Source organism: Corylus avellana, chromosome 8 (assembly GCF_965113065.1).
Source record: "Corylus avellana chromosome 8, dhCorAvel1.hap1.2, whole genome shotgun sequence".
In the NCBI taxonomy this organism is placed as follows: Eukaryota; Viridiplantae; Streptophyta; class Magnoliopsida; order Fagales; family Betulaceae; genus Corylus; species Corylus avellana.
The window spans coordinates 2,103,754-2,106,536 of NC_142497.1; the positions used below are offsets into that span (position 1 = coordinate 2,103,754).

General features: G+C 44.5%; 1 protein-coding gene across 2 annotated transcripts; it reads right to left on the reverse strand.

Moving 5' to 3' along the window:
• Positions 1–266: 266 nt before the first annotated feature.
• Positions 267–2,265, reverse strand: LOC132164657 (uncharacterized). Of its 2 annotated transcripts, none has more exons than XM_088519205.1 (2): positions 707–2,265; positions 267–571 (listed from the first exon to the last, which is right to left on the reverse strand). In XM_088519205.1, exon 1 carries the CDS (start codon positions 2,214–2,216, stop codon positions 762–764), a length of 1,455 nt encoding a protein of 484 aa, XP_088375331.1. In that variant the 5' UTR covers positions 2,217–2,265; the 3' UTR covers positions 267–571; positions 707–761. The 2 variants fall into 2 exon arrangements, with proteins under 2 accessions (XP_088375331.1, XP_088375332.1); XM_088519206.1 differs by having other exon boundaries at positions 678–2,265.
• Positions 2,266–2,783: the final 518 nt, after the last annotated feature.

Consider the following 2,783-nt stretch of genomic DNA (forward strand, 5'->3'; position numbering starts at 1 on the left):
CAATAGTGTACAATTAATGGCACAAGAGAATACTAATGTACCCCTTTGGGTTAGGACTAAAGGTTGTTCGACTTTTGGGCTATTTTGAACATCCCTAACTTTGTGTTGCTTTCTTCGTTTGGTTGATTCTAATTATTCATTTAATAAAAATAAAAATAAAAAAATGTTCCCCGAGGTTGCCCAAATTCATACAACTCATTATTCTTCATTGAGTTCGTGGAAATTATGTAAAATGGAAAAGCAAATGAAAATGCGAGAGACGGAGAGAGTCAATGGCTTAAACTACAAATGGAATGGACGAACATGATCCGGCTTATTACAGGAAATAAAAGACACCTTAAGCATACTTGTATTGATGAACAAATAGGCTCGACTTATAGGAAACACAAATTTATTATATCTTAAATAAAGAGAGGAAAATCATATTTTGTCCTTTATTGTATATTATATATGCCCACTTGTCTCAATTAAGTAGGTTGCCTTGATTGAAGTTGAACCATTGTAATAAACAACGCCTGACGATGGCATCTGATTACTTCAGCACCAATTATTCTTTATAAGGCTTTATTAGCTGCAAAAAAAAAAAAAAAAACAAACAAACAAACGAATTATAAGAATAAGATGATGATGGGGCCATGAAAGTAAAAGAAATAAAAGTAAAAAGGGAAAAGACATACTAGGTAAAATGCTTCCATACAATATATACCTTACACAACCTAGTACAAATAGTGTTTGTTTTAGTCAACATGGGTTGGTGGTGACTACTTTGGAGGAGGAGGTGACTTCGTTGGAGGAGGTGACTTCTTTGGAGGAGGAGGAGGAGGAGGTGACTTCTTTGGAGGAGGAGGTGACTTCGTTGGAGGAGGAGGAGGAGATGACTTCTTTGGTGGAGGAGGAGGAGGTGATTTCTTTGGAGGAGGAGGAGGAGGTGACTTCTTTGGTGGAGGAGGAGGAGGTGACTTCGTTGGAGGAGGAGGAGGAGGTGACTTCTTTGGTGGAGGAGGAGGAGGTGACTTCGTTGGAGGAGGAGGAGGAGGTGACTTCTTTGGGGGAGGAGGAGGAGGTGACTTCTTTGGAGGAGGAGGTGACTTCGTTGGAGGAGGAGGAGGAGGTGACTTCTTTGGTGGAGGAGGAGAAGGTGACTTCTTTGGAGGAGGAGGTGACTTCGTTGGAGGAGGAGGAGGAGGTGACTTCTTTGGTGGAGGAGGAGGAGGTGACTTCTTTGGTGGAGGAGGAGGAGGTGACTTCGTTGGAGGAGGAGGAGGAGGTGACTTCTTTGGTGGAGGAGGAGGAGACTTCGTTGGAGGAGGAGGAGGAGGTGACTTCTTTGGTGGAGGAGGAGGAGGTGACTTCGTTGGAGGAGGAGGAGGAGGAGGTGACTTCTTTGGGGGAGGAGGAGGAGGTGACTTCGTTGGAGGAGGAGGAGGAGGTGACTTCTTTGGTGGAGGAGGAGGAGGTGATTTCTTTGGAGGAGGAGGAGGAAGTGACTTCTTTGGATGAGGAGGAGGAGGTGACTTCGTTGGAGGAGGAGGAGGAGGTGACTTCTTTGGTGGAGGAGGAGGAGGTGACTTCGTTGGAGGAGGAGGAGGAGGTGACTTCTTTGGTGGAGGAGGAGGAGGTGACTTCGTTGGAGGAGGAGGAGGAGGTGACTTCTTTGGAGGAGGAGGTGACTTCGTTGGAGGAGGAGGTGACTTCGTTGGAGGAGGAGGAGGAGGAGGTGACTTCTTTGGGGGAGGAGGAGGAGGTGACTTCTTTGGAGGAGGAGCGGGAGGAGGATTCTTTGGAGGAGGAGGTGATGGTGTTGGTGGTGGTGGGGGAGGCCCGTTGTGTGGAGGAGGGGGAGGAGGTGGGTTCTTTGGAGGAGGAGGTGAAGGAGACGGTGGGGGTGGTGACAGAGACGTATTGTGTGGAGGAGGGGGAGGAGGAGGGTTCTTTGGAGGAGGAGGTGAAGGAGACGGTGGGGGTGGTGACGGAGATGGTGGTGGAGGTGAGTGGGGAGGCCTATTGTGTGGATGTGGTGAGTTCTTTGGAGGAGGAGGTGACAGAGACGGTGGAGGTGGTGGAGGAGACCGCTTAGGTAGTGGGAATGGGATTGTCCTTAATGGCGGTAGTGGAACTAATATTGTTGGTAGTGCCGTCTTCTCGTCGGCTGCTACATTGGTAGCCAATAAGAACAATGCCAATGCATAGACGAGGTGAGGCCAAAGATTGGCCATTTCAACGCAACACTACTGTAAATCCCAACAGTTTGTAATATTCCTTGAATATTTGGACTACCTGTGAAAAAACACTCAGAGAGGTCACAATTTATATAGCCATTCCTTCAATGAGTAAAGTGCATGAAACCTCTCACTAACCTATAATCTAACTTTGAGGGGTAGTGGGCTTCCCATCGATCGGTAGAGTAGCCTCTAAATGAATCATCTACCCACTACTTAATTTATCTGCGCCCTAGCTTTAATAGTCTACATGGACTATGCAACCAACATTACTAGCTAATATATACATTAACACACACACATATATATATATCTTCACTAAATTAGGAATTGGATTTTTTTTGGGTAAAATGCATGTAAAATCTGGTTTGAATTTCAGATTATTTCTACCCGTTTCTATGTTTTGACCCAATGATATTTTAGTTTTTTTTTTTTTTTTTAATCAAATAATAAAAAATAAAAATAAAATAAAATAAAATAAAAAAACTAAAATATCATTGGGTCAAAACATAGAAACGGGTAGAAATAATCTGAAATTCAAACCAGATTTTACATGCATTTTAC

Coding starts and splice junctions, on each gene's coding strand:
- LOC132164657 (XM_088519205.1), bottom strand. CDS start 2,216: ATGGCCAATCTTTGGCCTCACCTCGTCTATGCATTGGCATTGTTCTTA.